The following is a 16,905-nucleotide window of genomic DNA, read 5'->3' on the forward strand; positions in this document are numbered from 1 at the left end:
TTCTGTGCAGGCTGGCAGCACTCAGCAGCCATCGCTTGGCCAGAGATGAGCTGTGGGGAAAGCACGGCACGCGTGCTCCAGGAGTGAGCAGCTGCAGGTGTTGTGTTACAGAAGGGATCTCGATTTCTTCATTGAAATACGCACGTTTGACCAAAAGAAAAAAAAAAGAGAGAAGAAAAAAGAGTCAATTTCTGGACGTGGGGTTTCCATTTCTGAAGTCTCCAATCCTCGCTCCGTACGTCTCGCACACAGCGTTCCTCCCACACCTCAGGGGGGGAAGTTTAGGAAGTGCAACGGCAGGACGGCTCCCGCCTGCTTTCAGTGTTCGTGCTGACAATTGATTTTGTCTTCAGAATGCTCCAAAACGTCGAGCATCTCCTCGATGATGGCCTGCAGCGCCCGGCCCAGCTGCTCCGCGCTGTACGGCTTCCCCAGCGGAGGCACATGAACAAAAGCCGACCTCCCGCAGCTCTGGTATAAGGAAGTGTAGTAAGTGAAGTCACACAGGTACCTGAAACATAAAAACAGAGCTGATTTAGCAACATGTGACAAATAAAGCGTGCAAACTGCAGGACACAGCGAGCCGTGTTATCGCTCGGCGTTGCATCAACATCCTGCAATAAAAAGCGCAATGCAAGTCAGGCTGAAGCAGCGGCACGCTCACAGCACCTAATCTAGGACAAAACACAAAGGCTGCGTGCTTCCCCAGCACCAGCGTGCGACCACGGGACAGAGCAGTGCCAGCACTGAGTGCAGCTGAGCACACAGTGAGCAGGCACTGCAGGCACAGCACGCACTGAGAGACAGCAGGCACTGCAGGCACAGCACGGACAGCAGGCACTGCAGGCACAGAAGGCACTGCAGGCACAGCACGCACTGAGAGACAGCAGGCACTGCAAGCACTGCAGGCACTGCACAGACTGCAGGCACTGCACAGACTGCAGGCACTGAGAGACAGCAGGCACTGCAGGCACAGCAGGCACTGCAAGCACTGCACAGACAGCAGGCACTGCAGGCACTGCACAGACTGCAGGCACTGCAGGCACAGAAGGCACTGCAGGCACAGAAGGCACTGCAGGCACAGAAGGCACTGCAGGCACAGCACGCACTGAGAGACAGCAGGCACTGCAAGCACTGCAGGCACAGCAGGCACTGCAGGCACTGCAGGCGCTGAGAGACAGCAGGCACTGCAGGCACAGCAGGCATAGCAGGCACAGCATGCACTGCATTCACTGCACAGACAGCAGGCACTACAGGCACAGCAGGCACAGCAGGCACAGCAGGCACTGCACAGACAGCAGGCACAACAGGCACAGCAGGCACAGCAGGCACTGCAGACACAGCAGGCACTGCAGACACAGCAGACACTGCACAGACAGCAGGCACAGCAGGCACTGCAGCACGTGCCTGCTTCCCGCGGATCACTTCGCCCCATACCTGCCAGCATCCTTAGAGATGGTGACGGTGACGTCCAGCCCCAGTGCTGAGACCCTCCTGCAAACCACGTCCATGTCAATGATGGAGTCGATGCACTCTGGGCCGCCTTCGACGCAGCACTGAGAGCCTGGGCAGAAACGGCAGTTGTCTAAGCCCTTATAACCCACATTATGGCCACACTTCTCCAGAGTGACAGTGGTAGCCATACCCGACACACCTACATGCACCACCAACTGCGAGAGAAAAGAAACACGTTACATCAACCAGCAGCCCGCAGTGCACTGAGCACCAGCAGAGCCTCCGCCTGAGCCCCTGCACAGCCAGCACACAGCCAGCCACTGCAGCAACCGACGGCACGAAACCGTTCTCGTTTTGTCCCCAACCCTCAGCTCTAATTAATTACGGCACGGAGCGGAGCTGCCCTGGCAGCCCTGCGTGCTGAGCTCCCGTTAACTGCAGCACTGCACTTTGAGCCACAAAACGCTGCAAATCCAGGTGTTTGGAAAGAGCAAAGGATGCAGCGGAGGACGCAGCACCGAACGCGGCTGGCAGCACAGAGCTGCACGGTGCTCACTGCACACGCGTCGGCTCCATCTCTTCTCCTCCCTTCACTCACTCACTTGTGGACTGTGCTTTTTCCACAGTGCAGGGATGAGTCTCTGCACTGTCTGATATTCCACCGGGACTTCATAGACATGCAGATCCACGCCATCTCGCAGCCCGAGCTTCTCCAGCTCCTAAGAACACGTGGGAAGGAAGGAACAGAGCAGGGTGGTCAGGTACAGGTGGGGCAGCGCTGGGTGAGCAGTGTGAACGTGCACTGCTGTGAGCACAGTGCAGAACACGCAGGACTCCCCCCAGAGCCACGGCACAGCGGTGACAGCTCTCCTGCTGGTTTCATCTCACAGAAGAGCGGGGTCCCATGAAGGAGAGGCTGAAGGGCAGAGCTGTGAGGGCCTCAGGGCAGCTCCCCGCCTGCGCTCACACGGTTTGTTCTGCTCAGGCAGCGCAGGGCTGAGCAATCTGACTGCACTGAACTGATGGGAGCTACACCAGCAACTGCCACGCTAAAAAACAATACATGAAAATAATAAGGAAAAGGGTTGGCTTCATTATTTTCAGAAGTGAGTCCTATTCAGTTCTCGGAAGAAGCAGACAAAGCAGCAGTGAGAGCAGCCCCAGCTGCTACCTGCATGAGAGCAGCAGCAGCCATCAGTCTCCCCTCCTGCTCCAAGGATTGGGCAGGCGAGCTGCAAAGGCTCCCTGCACTGAGTCCTGCGTGACAACCAGCGATGCTAAGTGACATTTCACCACATCTTTACACAAATCCACCTTCCAAACGCTGGCTGCTTTACCCTGCACCTTAACGAAGTCACTTGTTCACACATTAGAGCACTCACACACAAGGCAGCCTCTTTAGGAAGAGCTCTGCAGCGTTACTTGTAGGAATTCATCACTGCTCCTCCACGGAGCTCCCGAATCCCAGCGCTCTGCACCGCTCACAGCTCCCTCTCACAGCCCTCCACTCTCTAATAAAGATGTACTCTGGCCCCCAGACAACTCATTATCCACTGCCTTGTATACCTGACAAACACAGAAAAACGAACACGTCTGACCCATTCCCTGACCCCCGGACAATGGGCTTCTTTGTGAGCCCTTAATATCCCTATCAGGTCTGTCTAGACACCCTGACAGCCATTGTGCTGCTCCCTGACCTCTCCACTGAGCCCCTGCACAGCCAGACGCGCTCTGCTGGGATGGGATGGGGATGGTGGGACAGGGATGGTGGGATGGGGATGGGGATGGTGGGATGGGGATGGAGGTTCAGGACACACCTGGGCCATGCTGGCACCGCATCCCGCACCACTTCCTGCACAGCTGCCGAGAGCCTCCAACCAAACGTTACAGAGATCAAAGCGTGGCACAGCACAGGTGGGAGGCAGAGCGTTACTGCTGCGAGCTGTGAGAAGTTATCAGCCCCTCTGATCCATTTGGGATCTCTCTCCTGAGCACCCAGCTCATTTATTTAACCCTTTTTATTTAACGCCCCTGAAGGTGAGGCATTCTCTGTGTTCACTGTGTGTAAAAAATAATGGAGCTTCAAAACTGAGCAGCGACACCAGGAGTTCACAGAATCGCACGGCTTCAGTGCAGGAAAAGACACCACAGCTGTGCTCTGTGTCAGAGCCCAAACAACACCAGGAAAGAAAAGCAGGGAATCTTATCCTGGGGATGCGGGATAATAAAAGATGCAATAAAGCAGAACTGGCTCAGCCCCGGAGCTAGAAGGGATTTAGGAAGATTGTTTAATTGATTTTTCTTCTATTAAAATGCAGATCACACCGTCTGGGGCTCAGCAACTCAGACGCCTTTGTGTCCACGCTGCTCCATGAGGGCCCCGTCTGAGCCGCACAAAGCCCACCTCGGCGGGCTCAAAGCCGTGCTGTTCCTTTTTGTCTGGGCCCCTCGGGCTGAGACGGGGTGAGGGGAGGGGGATGTGGGCACACAGCGCTCCTGGCTGCAGGATGGACCGCAGGGAGGTGGGTCCTGCTGCTGCTTTCCCTTCCCAAAGCAGCCCTGAGCAACGCGAGCTGAAGACGCGCTCAGTTGGTTCGGCGTGGGGCTGCTCCTCGTGGCGCATCACACGTCAGCTTTGCTCCTGCAGGAACAGCACAGCACCCGCCTCTCATCCTGTCCCACACACACACAGCGCCCTGCTGGGCATCTCTAGCAGAAAACCAGGAAACAAGAGCTGACGTGGCGTGAGGAAGAACCAACCAAACCAACGGCCTCATGGCCGCCCTTCAGTAATGCGCCGTCCTCCCCAGCCTTGGCTGAGCAACCCAGGTGCATTCAGCCCCAGAGGCTCTCAGAGCCAAAGGTTTCCTCTCCCCTCACCAGTCAGCGCGTTGGACATCTGGACATCGGCTGACTGTAATTGATTAGAGCTTGAGATTTAATTTAAAAGCATTCTGAAGAAGATATTAATCCCCGAGCTCTGAAGGGAAGAGAGACGTGTTGGGGAGAGAAGCAGATCCAGTTTGCCGGGCAGCTGTACTAAAAGGCACCGTGAATTCCCAACGGCTTTGTCATTAACCACCTCCAGGAGCAACAACTAAGGAAGAATCGGGAGAATGTGACAGTGCTGCCCAAGCTGATGCTTTACAGAACATCACAGAGCGCCCTCAGCCCTGTCTAGCAGGGCGTTCTGATCTGCCCAAGCAATGCCACTCCATGAGCACTTCAACCACGGCCCCACGTGCTGAGCCCCATTACAGCTGGGAGGGCTTAAAGGTCAACCTGCTCACCCAGACCCAGGCTGCAGCGGAGAGAGAAACGTACAAATTCCTTTCTGTTTATTTATTTTGAATTCCCTCTGCTAAGTGGTGGAGAAAGACTGCGGGCTCCGTGCACCGTTTAACTGCTCTGAAGCACGGGGAGTCAGCCCAGGGGCTCCTTATCTGCCTCTGCTCTACGAACCCGATCTCACCATGTTCTACCAGCATGGGCATTGTAGAGGTGGACAAAACATCACCCAGCTGAGTGCCTGGACATGGGGCGAGCCGGCCTCAATGGACAGAGCAGAATCAGGGCTGAAACGCGTGCAGGCAGGGGATGGTGCTGCTCCAAGGCCGAAGTTACAGCCTTACCTGCACTGCAATCCAGCTGGCGTTGACGGCGTGCTCTCCAAAGGGTCCAAACCCTGAAAGAGAAGAAAAGCCCCCAGTGAGCAGCTGAGCCCTGCAGCTTGGACTGCAGCTGCCCTCTGCGCTTCTTGGATTTATGTGCTCTGAAAGAAAACCCACTGCTTGTAACACCCAGTCCCTACTGGAGGTGCATTTTCCCCTTGCTGACTGGGCTAGGAACACTTGTTAGCTACAGAGCAGTGGAGTGATGGCACAGAACGAGGATCGTGATTGGAGCTTCTAACCCTGACGGTAATAGCCCACAGCAGATGCTTCCACAAACAAGTCTGCCTCCAGTACCCCTCTGCTCACACCTTCACCAACATCTCTGCTGCCTTAAGAGGAACCAAACACAACACTGCTGACCCTCCTACACCAAGCACCAAAGGTTATGACAGCACTATAAAAACACTTAACTCCCCGCATCTGCATTTCCTAATGAGTAACTCAGAGTTAACTAGTAATCCATAACATCTTTTCCTGAGCAAGCACACAAAGGTTAGGCATTTATCTGGGCGCAGGGTCAATATGCTTTAATTTAAGATGTCAGAGCTACCCCACGAGCCCAATGCAATCAGGAGGCACACATTTCATCTAAGCTGAAAGGACCGAGAGGGACCACAAATATTACATGACACACTAATGGAAACCTGCCGTGTGCTGCCAGCAGAAGGCGAGGGCTGATGTTACGCTGCACACGACGGCGCCGGGGCTTTGTACAGCATGGGCTCAGCAGGCCGGCCATCTCAACCGAAGCCTCCAAGTTGAACCACAGTCAGTATCTCCCCAGAATAAACCTCCTGGAGGCTCCCACGAGATCCAAATGCAGACGTTGTTTCCCCATAGCGATGAGAGACACCAAACACAGCCTCTCATTGGGACGGCTTCTCTACAAAGCACACCGGAGGGCTGCAGCTCTCCAGGTGCCCCCAGCGTAACCAAAACCTCTCGTTCTGAGCCCAGCTGAGCCGGCACAAAGCCCCTCTCACTCATCTCCGCACCGATTCCTTTCACGGCAGATGAGCAACTTTCTCTGCAGCACCAAACTGGCCGCAGCCATCCCATCCCACGTCCACCATGGGGCCCTGCAGGCGCACAGCACTGAGCCCTCCGTGCAGACCTGTACGGGATTATCTCCTAACGGAGTTCTAAAAGAGAAACGGCACAGGAATGAGGCTTGCCCTCAGCGTGACACGCACAGCACTGAATGGGAGCTCAGTGTGACATCGGCTATGTGCAATCATGGGCAGATCCAGCGAAATAAGCTCTGAATTTTAGAAGCAGTTCCCCCCCGGTGCAGAAGACGGGAAACAAAAGTACTGCGGGGATCGGGGGGACGTCACGGCTGACGGGTTGTGTCTGCTCACCGCTCAGCGCAGCCCCCGGGCTGGGAACGCTGCGCTGTGACACGCGGGGACCGCGCTGGCCGTGGGGCCGCTGCTCTCGGGACACCAAATGGGTTCGTGGCACGGGGATGGAGGCGGCACGGCGTCCCCAGGCACCAAACCCCCTCCGTTCTCCCGCAGCCCCCCGGACCTCCCCAGGGCGAACCGGCGCCGGTCCCCGCTGCAGCCCATCGCAAAGGAGCGCGGCAGCAGCACCGCCCCCCCCCAGGGCAGCCCGCACCCCTCGGCAGCACCTCGTGCCCCGGGCAGCTCCTGCCAGCCCCTCCCCAGCCCTGCACCCCCAGCGGGACCCCAGGGCTCACCTCACACCCCCCCGACCTCCCCCGTGCCCCTCACCGCCCCCCTCCCCAATCCCGCAGCGCAGCCCCCAGCGCTCGCCACCGCCCCCCGCTTACATAAGGGAAGCGGAGCCCACCTGGCCGCCCCCTCCCCGCTCTCCCGCCCCGGTCCCGCCGCCCGTACCCGTCACCACCACCGCCCGCCGCGGTTTCTCCATCTCCGCTCCCACCCTGCCCGCGGTCGCACCGCACTGAGCGAGCGGCTCCGCACGGTCATAGAGCGCGCTCCGCCCCGACGCCCAGAGCGGCGCCGCGCGGCCATAGAGTGCGCGCCGCCCCGACGCCCAGAGCGGCCCCGCGCGGCCATAGAGTGCGCGCCGCCTCGCTGCCTAGAGCGGCTCCTGAGCGCCGCTTCCGCCGCCGGGAGAAAAGCGCGAGGCCGGGGGTAGCGGCCAACTAGGCCGCCTCGACTCTGGGTTCCCCCGAGCTCCTGGGGCGGCAGCGGAGGTGGAGCGGTCCGCAAGGGGCTGAGCCCAGAGCCGCCTCAAGGGCTTATCGCGAAAGCGCGGGCTCAAGCTAGTTAAACCCGTACAGAACGCTACGGTGGTTTCACGCCCAGCTTTCCCGATCCTGCTGGGCTCGTGCTGGTGGAGTCCTGAGAGGAACGGAACGGAACAGAACGGGCCCGCGTGGCCAGCTGGGAGCGCCGCCGCTTCCCGCCCCGCTTTTCAATTTACGGCACTGTCGTGACGCAGCGGACCGGCGGCCCCGGCGATGCTTTACGGCAGAGGTCGGGTCCTGCGCGTTGATTGGCTCCGCGGGGGCCGCGCCGCGCTCTGATTGGCCCCGCGCGGGGCCGGGGGCGGTTTGAGCGGCAGTGCCGGGCGCGGCGGCGGCTCCGCGGTTCCGGCACGATGGTGAGTGCGGGCCTGGGCCGGGCGGCGGCGGGCAGCGGGCAGCGGGCCTGGGAATCCCCGCCGCTCTGGGGAGTCTGCGTGGAAATACAGGCGGTCCCCGCGCCCCGGTTCCTGAGGCCTCTCTCTCTTTCCCCCGCAGCTGCCCCTGTCGTTGCTGAAGACGGCGCAGAACCACCCCATGGTGAGTCCCGGCCCTCCCGTCCCACTCCCGTTGTGGCCTCGGGCTCGGCGCTGTCCTGCCGGGCCCGGTGTCCACGTGGTGACCCCCGCTTCTTTCAGCTGGTGGAGCTGAAGAACGGAGAGACGTACAACGGGCACCTGGTGAGCTGTGACAACTGGATGAACATCAACCTGCGGGAGGTCATCTGCACCTCACGGGTAAGGAGCGGCGCGGCTGCTCGGTGCTGGGACTCCCGTTGTGCCCGGAGACCCCCCGTGCTGGCAGCCCCTCACCTCCAGCCCTGCAGCTGAGTGGGGCTCGCAGAGATCCTCACTCCTCTGCTTTTGCTCCGAGTGTGAATGTAATGCAGCTATTTGTGAGCTGTAAGAAACAAATGAGCCCAATGGCGGGGCAGGGTGAGAGCGCTCGGTGTGGAGGGCTGGTGACAGGTTCTGTTCTGGTGCTGAGCTGCATCCTTGGTGCCTGCTCCATGCAGTCCCATCAAGCACAGCGCTGGCTTTTGTCAGCGCCTGCCTCTCGCCCTCTAACTCCACTTCAAAAATAATCAGGGCCTCTTGTTTACCCGGGTTGTGCCTCGTCTGGTACTTTTGCCTATGGCCAAAGGTGCTCCAGAAGATTGGGATCTGTGCTTTGAGTTCTGACCTCAGCCAGAAGTGTCTGGTCTTGTCCCTGCCAGCCTGTGCCTGGCCACGTTCCCGCTGCTGTCTGTGTCTGAGAACACCAGAGGTCTGCGGGAGAGGCTGTCAGGGAAACCCTTCTTCTCCGGAAAACCCTTCTGCAGCCTTTTGTGCCTGTTGGACCCACGCAGGAAGGTATTGGCCAATACTGCTGGGGCACGGAGACATTTGCACGTAAGCATGACCGAGCAAATGTTTAAGAAGGACCTTAAGGGCAGGGAAGTGAGCCCTAAAAATGCTCAGATCCCCAAATTGGCGGGGCAGATAAATTCTGCGGGAAGGGGTGGCAGCGGCAAAGCCTTATTAGTGCTTGCAGAACGGGGGACGCTGGCCTTTAATACTGCTTCCTCAGAAAGCGGCTTTGTGCTGCTGGGGGCAGAGCGCTTCCTCAGCATTTATTCCCACCGAGCGCCCTGCACTTCACTCCCAGCCCCGAATGCCCCCGCAGCGCTGCCGGAAGCCCTTCCTGGCGGCACGGTGGGGATCAGCCACTAGATGGCACGGAGCGGCGGCGGCTGTTTACCCCCTCAGCATTTATTCCCACCGAGCGCCCTGCACTTCACTCCCAGCCCCGAATGCCCCCGCAGCGCTGCCGGAAGCCCTTCCTGGCGGCACGGTGGGGATCAGCCACTAGATGGCACGGAGCGGCGGCGGCTGTTTACCCCGGAGCTGGAACGAGGAAGCCGGGGACCTGGCTCCATCCCTTCCTGCTTCGGGAGCCAAAGTGCAGCCGGGCGGATCCAGGCAGGGTGGGGTTTTGCTGGGTGCCTGTTTGAAGAAGGCTGCTCCTCCGCCTCGTCTCGCGCACACGGGACTTGCCTGTGCGTGCGGCGTTGCCCCAAATAACTCCGGAGCGGAGGGGGGAGCGACTTGATCCTGGGGAGGTGAAACGAGGCATTCTGGTTTCACCCACTCCCCTGGGACAATTGTGGACGCTTTGTCCACGTGTGATGGCTGTGAGGAGCCCGTGTGCAGCCCAGCCCTGCAGCAGAGCAGAGCCGAGCGCACGAGGCTCCATCCCTCCTCCCGCTTACATCAGTTGTTATTCAGCTTTCACATGCAGTTCCTATTCCCACAGCCACAGGAGCTGAAGCCCTGATGGGCCGTGGCCTAGCAAAGCCCTGAAACTGCCTTAAACAAAACACAGAGGCAGCTGCTCCGTCACTTGGCACCCGAAGGTTTATTTTAACGCGATCTTTAAGCTCTTGTTTTCCACAGCCGCGGTTCCTGCGCGCTGCTGGGCGCACCCCACACCCAGCTGGACGCTGCCCTGCTGCTCAGTCCACAGCGCAGAGGAGTGCAGTCGTTATGTGACTCTGGCTGGGGTTTCTGCAGGGGAAATCTGTGCCTTTGCCTCTGCTGGAACAGCCCTGCGTTGCCGGAGTTCGGTGCTCGCAGCAGCTGTGTGTAACTCGCCACGTTTCCCTCTCCAGTCCCACTTTCGATTCTCTTCTTGTATGAGAGGCAAAGGGAAGGTGCTGTTTCCTCAGCCTCTCCTTCCTTCGTTTTCTGTGAGAGTCAAAGGCAGTTGTGGACGGGCTGAAACGTCAGTGGCTCGTGGCTGAACGCCCCCCGCCCCCGGCAGGCTGCAGGGCTGCGTGTTTTGGAGAGAAAAGAGGAATTTCACAGCTAATTATGGCTTACACTTCCAGAAAAGATTGTTGTATCTGTCACACTCTCCAGAAGTGATGGAAATATTCAAGTGCCAAAAAAGCAACGTAAGAGCACGTGGCCCTTGTTCTCAGCCTAACGCGCTGCTCCCCAACAGGATGGCGACAAGTTCTGGAGGATGCCGGAGTGTTACATCCGTGGCAGCACAATCAAATACCTGCGGATCCCCGATGAAATCATCGACATGGTGAAAGAGGAGGTGGTCTCCAAGGGCAGAGGCCGTGGGGGGATGCAACAGCAGAAGCAACAGAAAGGCCGTGGCGTTGGAGGTGCTGGACGAGGTAACAACAATCCTTTCTGCTTTTCAGTTCAGAGAGGGGTGGCTGGAATTCCTGCCTTTGGATTTCACTCGTTGTGCAAGGAAGGGCCGATGCTTCTCAGCTTTGAACCCGGAGCTGTTGATCTGTGAGAAGCTGGAGCTGCTGCTGGGCAAGATCTAGTTGAGTGAGTGTGTTGTCTGGCTTGAAAGGCAGCCTCTGCCAAAGAGCAGCGAGGAGACGTGCCAGGGATGAGCCTCGTTCCTGGGCTGGGCAGGAGCTTAAGAGGCTCTCCGTGTGTTTGTGCCCCTCCTGGCTGCTTGCAGCCCCACCAAACTCCTGGTGTCTGTTAGCTTTGCAAATCTGGGAGGGAAACAAGTGGCTGTTCTGTCTGAAATCAGACTTGAATTTGGCCACCCTCGTGGTAGGAAAAGGCCACCTTTACTGCCATTAGGATGGGGCTCCTCATCTTTCTTCTTTATTTTTAACTTGTTATCTGAAGGTTTGTTTTCTTCCTGCTCCAAATTAATATTTCTTGTTTCTGATAAAAGGTTGCCACTTACACAGAAATAGGCCAACCCAGCTCTCCCTTCCTCGTTCCATTTCTCGTGGCTGGGTTATCTTGGAGCACTTCAGCCTGGGGAAATATTTGCCCTTTCTGAGCACAGTGCTGCTGGATGCCTGAGAAGCATTTCTCCCTTGTGCTCACACCTCCTGCCACGTCTTTGCAATTCACTTTGTGGTTGCTGTGCTCAGCCCCAGGGATCTTCAGTGCAGGCTTAGCCTGCAGTGGGAGCTTAAATGCCAGACAAACTTCCTTGCTACAACAAAACTGAGTTCAACTCGGGGGATCTGGGTGTTAAAAGGATCCACGGAGTGCCCTTAATGAGCAGCAGGATGTGAGGAGCCCCAAGAGAAGGCTGGGGGGGCCTGGTGTCACACTGGGACACACCAAGAGCTGCATCCACGTCTCCCAGGGGCTGCAGGAGGAAAATCCCTCTGCCATGGCTGCTCCCTGTGCTGCCTCTGAGCGCACAGGAGTGACCTTTACCATTCTGAAGGCGCCTTTTATTTTTCCTTCTTCCCTTTTTGGAGTCCAAAGCATTTGGCACAGCGGCTTTTTGGATACGGTTATTTGGACAAATGTTTCAGCTGAAGTATTTTCTGTGCTGTGGAAATATCCACCTTGTGGAGAGAGTTCTGTTTGAGGTGGAGTTCCCTGCTGTTTTGATGTGCAGCTTAAATTCGCTGATGGAATATTTTAAAGGGAAGCTTTGGCATTTGCTAATTAGCTAAGAGGTTTGGCTCTCATTACCGAGACATTAAGGGGGAAGAAAAAAAGGGCAGGACAATTTTGTTGAGAGGCCAGCAGGCAGAAGTAAAGCTATAATTGTGCAGGCAGTTGAAAGGATTATTGTTCCTGACACTGGTAATCCTTCGTCTTCTTGGCTTGCCCAGCGCAGAAGCAGTGCAGTCTCTGCTCAGCCTCTCAGGCTGCTCGCAGGGCTCCAGCTGCTTCCCAGGGGCTGCAGGGTTAGGAGCAGCCTCCTTCCTCTCTGGTTTGGATGCATCTCAGCTGAATGAGCAGAGCTGCAGAGCGAGCTGCTCCGATTGCAGCGGATCGGAGCGGGAGGCAGGGCTGCAGGCGTCAGCAGCTCTCAGGGCAGAGAGGAGCACAGCGACGGGGCACCGGGGTGCCTGGCACTCCTCACAGCCCCCAGGCCCTGCTGCCTTCCTGCTCCCTCTGCGTGCTGCTGGATCACCCCGTCCACAAGCGAGGCGGTGGCAGACACGGATGTGTTTTCTCTGTTTTGTAGCCTTGAAACCGAGTCGCCCTCTTTGCTGCTTTTGGATTGGTTGTACAGCTTTCAGGGGTGCAGCATGATGCTGATCCCACTGCTGACAGGCGCTCGGTTTAAAACTGGGTCTCTCTGCTTTGGTTTCGTTTTCCAAAAGAGGTAAACTTGAATTTATGTCGATTCGCAGCCTGCCAGAGGGCACATTAAAGCACCAGAGAGGTACTGCTGAACCTGCTGGTGATGGGAGGTAAGCTTGTGCCCCTGGTGAACGCAGACAGGCTCTGGAGTTGGTGAGGGAGAAGTGTAGAAGTCGCCTCTCTGCCTCCAAGAAAGGCCACAGAACAATCCCACCTCTGGGCAAACTAACAAACAGCGAAGCTGTGGGCGATGTTACAGGCTCACTCTGATGCCGTTCTCTCTCTGCTCTTTCTCCTCACCCTGCAGGTGTGTTTGGGGGCCGTGGCCGAGGAATACCGGGCAGCGGAAGAGGCCAGCAGGAAAAAAAGCCGGGCAGGCAATCGGCGAAGCAGTGAGGGGCTGCGTGAGCCCCGGCCAGGGACAGTGCGCAGCGCTCCTCGGTGCCACCTCAGGATTGCCATGGGTTCAAATCCTTCAACCTCTGCTCCTCCGTCAGTCGATCCGTGCCCGAATCGCGTTGTTTGGAAGCCCCTCGCTGTTCGATCTGATAAAGTGCAGCTCTGGGCTTCTTTTAGCCAGCCAGCCTGTAATTGGAAATGTTTAAAAAAGAACCGCTCGCGGTTCAGGACCTGACTTCAGCACTGTTGAATCTGTTGGGATCTCTATTTTAATTTACAAGCATCTCCTGGGCGCTGTGAGATCTGAGGCAAACGCTTTCGGGCTCGGTCGTGTCGCTGGTTTGGTTTTCATTTCGTTTTGTTTTCTAACACTTGGCACATTGGCAATGTCTCGCCTGCTCACAGGCGCAGCGTTTTGGTTTGAAAACACTGAACTTGAGGAGATGGTGCCTTTAGTGAGCGGCTGCAGGGGTTTGTTTGGTCGTGTTTGAACACAGCAAACTTTCAGGCTGCCTCCTTCCCCTCCTTTTGGGCAGTCTGTCTGTCTCTGGCCTTGGCTTAAAGGAGAACCGGCACAGATTTCGCTTTGGGCTTCAAGGGCTGTTTCCAAGAGAGCTTTGTGACGAGCGAGGGTTTCCCAATTAGTGTATAGCTAATTTGACTTCAGATTAGAAGTTCCCTTGAAAGGAAATGCTTCTCTGTGTTTTCTTCTGAAAGGCTGCAGCGCCCCTCGCTCCTCTGTTTGTTTTCAGGTTGTGTTTTCTTTTTTTTCTTCCTGAAAGCAATCGAGCCGTTCAAACGCAATGTTCTGTTTCTTTTTCCCCTTGTCGAAGCTCCCTCCCTTGTGACACAGAGTCTGATTCCCGAGTTACAGCAGCACTTCCCAAGCACGTTCCCTGTGATACGCAGGGATTGACTTCGCTGCCATTGTCTGTCATTTCGTTTTCTGGTAGCTGCTCAGACCTTTTCCCCTGGGGGGGGGAACTGTTCCTCTCCTGCAGGTGAAGGAAGGTCCTTTGGCCTTCAGCTCAGGCTGCTCTGAGTCTTCCATCCCACGGGGTGCAGAGCAAACACCCCCAAAAAATCATGGCTGATCCCAAATGAAAGTCTGTATGGGGGCATGGGGGGGGGGGGGGGGGGGGGGATGGGGGGGGAGAAAGGGGCTCTGGGCCTTGCCTGAACTCTTGAGAATGACTGAAACGGTTTAATTTGGGGTAAAAGCAGATACTGTAACTCGTTCTTAAAAGGTTTGTTGGTTTTGTGGTGTTTGGTTGTTTGCTTCCCCCTCCCCCCCCCCCACCGATTTCCATCTTGAAACCTCCCTGCCATCACCACTGCTGGGAAAACGAGTCCAGCACACGCTTTCATCTACACTTATTTTTTTAACGTTTATAAGACTTGTGCAGAGCAGCGGGCAGCAATAAATCGCCAACCTGTTGCCGACGCTTTCCTTCCTGTGCCGGCTGCTCAGAGCAGAGCCCCGCTGTGCTCAGTGCTCTGTGCTCAGCCCCGCTGGCCCTGCTGTCAGCGCCAAGGGATCGGGCCGCAGTGCTGCTGTTCCCCCAGCTGGGTCCCTTTCTGGGAGCGCTGCCTTCTGCCCAGCGCTGGGACTGGGGCGCGTGTGTCCTCCCTGCTGGAAACTCGCTCCGAGTAAACACCGATGTGGCATTTCAGTGCAGCACGGCCCCAGCCCTGTGTCAGACTTTCCCTTCCCTCCCTTTTAGTCCCTGCCTCCAGCCACACCAACTCCACGCTGCAGCTGCCCGCGTGAAGGAGGAAACGCAGTGGGCCGCCTGGAGCGACGGGCAGTGCTGAGGTGATAAAGCACCCCGAACAATGGGAATTTGGCTCTGGCTCGTGGCAGAGTTGTCCACAGCCTCCTGCCGCTCCGCAAAGCTCTGCTGCTGTTCTGCTTTCACTTCAGTGCTCCCTTAGCAGCCCTCTTCCCCCTGCGTTTCGCCGCCTCTGCAGGCACGCTGGTCCCTGCGCGCAGGCAGCATCCTGTGCCGTCCTCGCAGCTCTGCGGCCTTCTGTGCTCCCCAAACCCCTTCCTGCCCCACAACTGCCGAGAGGACGAAGCCCCAGCGCTCTGCGGTGACGCGGGAGGAGGAAAAACAGCTCCAGGCTCAGCGTGGGGCTGCACCGTGGCCACCACAGTGACCCCACGGCCCTGTCCTGGTCCCCGGCTGTCAGCCGTGCCGTTTGGTGGGGCCGTGTCCCGCAGTGACTCACAGTGCTGCGCTGGCTGGGGAGGCAGCAGCACAGGAATAGTTACACCGCAGCCGCCTGCGACGCGGAGGGAGTGGCTGCTGAAATATTTCAGGGCTGTGCTAAGCAACTAAAAATACACGTCAAACCCTCCTCCTCCTCCTCGTTTTTCCTTTTTTATTATTATTATTTTTTTTCCTCCTCTTGTTTTGGATCATTTCAGGCCCCGGGGGGCAGCGCGGCCCCTCTGTGCTCCCCGTGGGGGCTCAGGGCAGTGGTTCTGTTTTCCCGGCCCGGTTCTTCCCTCCCAGCCCACAGCGGTGACTCAGGGCGGCCCTGGGGCAGGTGGGAGCCTTCGGGTCGGCACCGGGGCTCTCGTGTGCTGGCACCGCGTGGGGCTGCACTTCAAGCAAGGCCCGGATGTAAGAGATTTAGGGAACGTTCTGGGGAAATGGGGTCAGCGTGCTGAGGTGCGAGGCTGGCGTTTGCGGTGGTGCTCAGGACCTCGCCGGGGTGTGCAAAGCTTAACAGAGCCCAGGGACATCAGGGGGAAAGGAGGCACACAGCACGAGGGGACACCGCTGTGTTGGCTGGGGACACCGCAGGGCTGCGGCCTTTGTGAAGTGCTGGCTGGGACAAGGAAGCTGCGAGCGGGGAGTGCCTGGAATCGGGGACGTGAGGCTGAGCCTCGCGAGGCTCCTGGCTCCACCGCGGCCTGATGAGCAGCACCCGGGATGGGGACACGTGGGGCGGCCGGGGCTGCGGCTCACGGCCCCCAAGGCGCACAGCCCGGCCCCATCTGCGGCCCCCCGAGGCCGGAAGGCCCGAACCGGCCGTGCGGGCCGCGCCCGTAATGATGGGGTTGGGCGGGAAGGCCCAGCCCGGCCCCGGGGCCTCGCTCCCCGCCCGCCCCGGGCCGCAGCACCGCGATGGGCGATGGGGGAGGCGCGGGGGGGGGGGGGGGGGGGCGGTCGGTTCGTTTCCCCGCGGCCATCCGTTGGGGGGGGGGGCGCCCTCCGCCGCACGCGGGCGGTGACGTCAGCGCTGACGCCGCACCGCCCCCTCAGCCGCCCGCGGGCTCAGCCGTGACGCGCGGGGCCGCCGCTGCCGCCGCACCCCCGCCGTGCCGCCTCGGAGCGGAGAGTACGGGGAGGGGGGCGGGGGGAGACCGGGGCGCGACGCACGGCGGGGACTCTTGCGGCGCGGCCCGACCCACCGCCCATACGGAGGGAAGGCCGCGGCCCGCCGCCCCTCCTCCCTTTGTGCCCGTGAGTCCCGGCGGGGCCCACGTGCGGCCCCTCCCCCGCCATGACGGCAGCCCGGCGGCCCTCGCGCTGTTGTGCGCCGTTCCCCGGCGGTCGCCGTGGCGACGGCGGAGCCAGGAGGGGGCGTGGCCGCCCGCCACCGCGTTTCCCCCGCCCCGGGGGGGCGGAGCCTCGCCCTTTATGCAAATCGCGGCGAGCGAGGACGTCATGTGCAGCCAATGGCAGCGCCGCGCGGTGAGGTCACCGCCGCCGCGCCGCCGTATTTCAACCGGCGCGGGGGCCGCGGCGGCGGCAGACGCGTGTGTGCGCGCGGAGGAGCGGGGCCGCGGCCGGTGGCACCGCCGCCTCCCCCGCCCTCCCCTCCCCCCCGGCAGCGCCGCGCTCGGCCCCGCGCCCCCTCCTTCACGGCGCTCCCCCCCGCCCCGTTCCCCCGCAGCCGGGCGGGGGAGGAGGATGGAAACACCCTTCTACCATGATGATGTGTTGAGCGGCCTCGGCGGCGGCTTCGCTCCGACCTCCGGCAGCAGCGGGCTCCTCCTGCCCTTCCCCGGCGGCAGCATGATGAAGAAGGACGCGCTCGGCCTGGC

At 59.2% G+C, this 16,905-nt stretch overlaps 2 protein-coding genes across 2 annotated transcripts; one reads left to right on the top strand and one right to left on the bottom strand.

Moving 5' to 3' along the window:
* Positions 1-318: 318 nt before the first annotated feature.
* On the bottom strand, positions 319-7,025 carry PGPEP1 (pyroglutamyl-peptidase I; the record flags this gene model as incomplete). The annotated part of the gene is made up of 5 exons (XM_079546600.1): positions 319-511; positions 1,438-1,670; positions 2,058-2,174; positions 5,088-5,140; positions 6,992-7,025. 5 exons carry the CDS (start codon positions 7,023-7,025, stop codon positions 319-321), a joined length of 630 nt encoding a protein of 209 aa, XP_079402726.1.
* A 696-nt stretch (positions 7,026-7,721) lies between these two features.
* Positions 7,722-12,842, top strand: LSM4 (LSM4 homolog, U6 small nuclear RNA and mRNA degradation associated; the record flags this gene model as incomplete). The annotated part of the gene is made up of 5 exons (XM_079546798.1): positions 7,722-7,817; positions 7,864-7,905; positions 8,004-8,102; positions 10,351-10,534; positions 12,754-12,842. 5 exons carry the CDS (start codon positions 7,722-7,724, stop codon positions 12,840-12,842), a joined length of 510 nt encoding a protein of 169 aa, XP_079402924.1.
* Between the last annotated feature and the right edge of the window lie 4,063 nt (positions 12,843-16,905).

Source organism: Tetrao urogallus (genome assembly GCF_951394365.1).
Source record: "Tetrao urogallus genome assembly, chromosome: 25".
Lineage (NCBI taxonomy): Eukaryota > Metazoa > Chordata > Aves > Galliformes > Phasianidae > Tetrao > Tetrao urogallus.